This window comes from Trichinella spiralis (genome assembly GCF_000181795.1).
Source record: "Trichinella spiralis strain ISS 195 chromosome Unknown Scfld4530, whole genome shotgun sequence".
Taxonomy (NCBI): domain Eukaryota; kingdom Metazoa; phylum Nematoda; class Enoplea; order Trichinellida; family Trichinellidae; genus Trichinella; species Trichinella spiralis.
Genome location: NW_003531469.1, coordinates 1 through 1,101, shown reverse-complemented (window position 1 = coordinate 1,101; position 1,101 = coordinate 1). Strand labels below are relative to the sequence as shown.

Genomic DNA, 1,101 nt, shown 5'->3' with positions numbered 1-1,101 from the left:
ATTAGCCTTCGCTCATGCCACCGATGAAAACCAGATAGCTGTCCAAGGGGATTCACCAGAACCAGGAAGGAAGGGAGACAACAGTTGGTTGGTTAATTTGTTTCATGATATCCTGAAATATTAATTATTGTGTGTTTATCATTAATTTTCTTATTCTGCATCCTTTTTTACTTGTGGTATATTTTTTTTATTCTGCTTATGTTTTCTTTAGTCATTTCGTCCCGACTGTCGAAATCACGTTGACAATTGTTGTAAAGCATTGCCAGTGAAAGAAGCACCACTGCCGCTGCCACCTCAGCATTCTTTGGCTCCAACTTTGATGACCAATTTGGCAGATTTGATTGTCACCGCTTTGAACAACAAGCCAGTTTCCAAAGCCACTCATTACGTCAACAATAGTAGTAATATTGTCAGGTTAGTTTACTTATTTATTTATTTGTACTTATACAACGCTCTTGTTGTTCACTTTTTCCTTTCATTTATTTTATACTTTAATACTTTTGTGGCGGGTTTTGACTTTTGCCAATTTTAACCATCAGCAACAGTTTGTTGACCTCGTTGTCTGGCTAGTAGGTTGTAAAAGGACCGTAGGTGATCACGGTTAGCAGCAGCTGTTGGTTGTTTCGTTTTCTCGACCGTCTGTCTGTCTGTGCATTTGCACTTTATTCATGCAAAAATGACCATGCATTCTCACGGCTTGACCAGCAAAATGCCATGTGTACGGTGCTTGTCATTCATTTATGGCTTTTTTTGTATTTTTGTATTTGTCTTTCGTATAATCAAAACTGCAGTCACTAGCAAGCAGCACTTGACACTAGGGAAAGCAGCTGGTTAGTTAGTTGTTGTTGTTGTTGTTTTTGTGCAGCTTTTCTTGTTTTTGTTCACGGTCATTGCACGCACAAAATGCGAAGATTCATTGTTGAATAACGGTACATATATATAGATATATACATAAATTAATATTTAGGTGGTGTAAGTTTTATTCAGTTTTGCAAAGCAGACAGTTGGCATTTTATTTGTGTAAAAAGCGACCAACAGTGAGCGTTGTTGACGGGATGTTGTGCAATAATCGATGAAATAATCAATCAAAAGAACAATCTG

General features: G+C 37.4%; 1 protein-coding gene across 1 annotated transcript; it reads left to right on the top strand.

Annotated features, from left to right (window-relative positions):
• Nucleotides 1–211: 211 nt before the first annotated feature.
• On the top strand, nucleotides 212–1,076 carry Tsp_15016 (conserved hypothetical protein; the record flags this gene model as incomplete). Its single annotated transcript, XM_003367282.1, has 2 exons — nucleotides 212–414; nucleotides 968–1,076. Coding segments are annotated over 2 exons (312 nt in total), but the record flags the coding sequence as incomplete, so codon positions are not given.
• Between the last annotated feature and the right edge of the window lie 25 nt (nucleotides 1,077–1,101).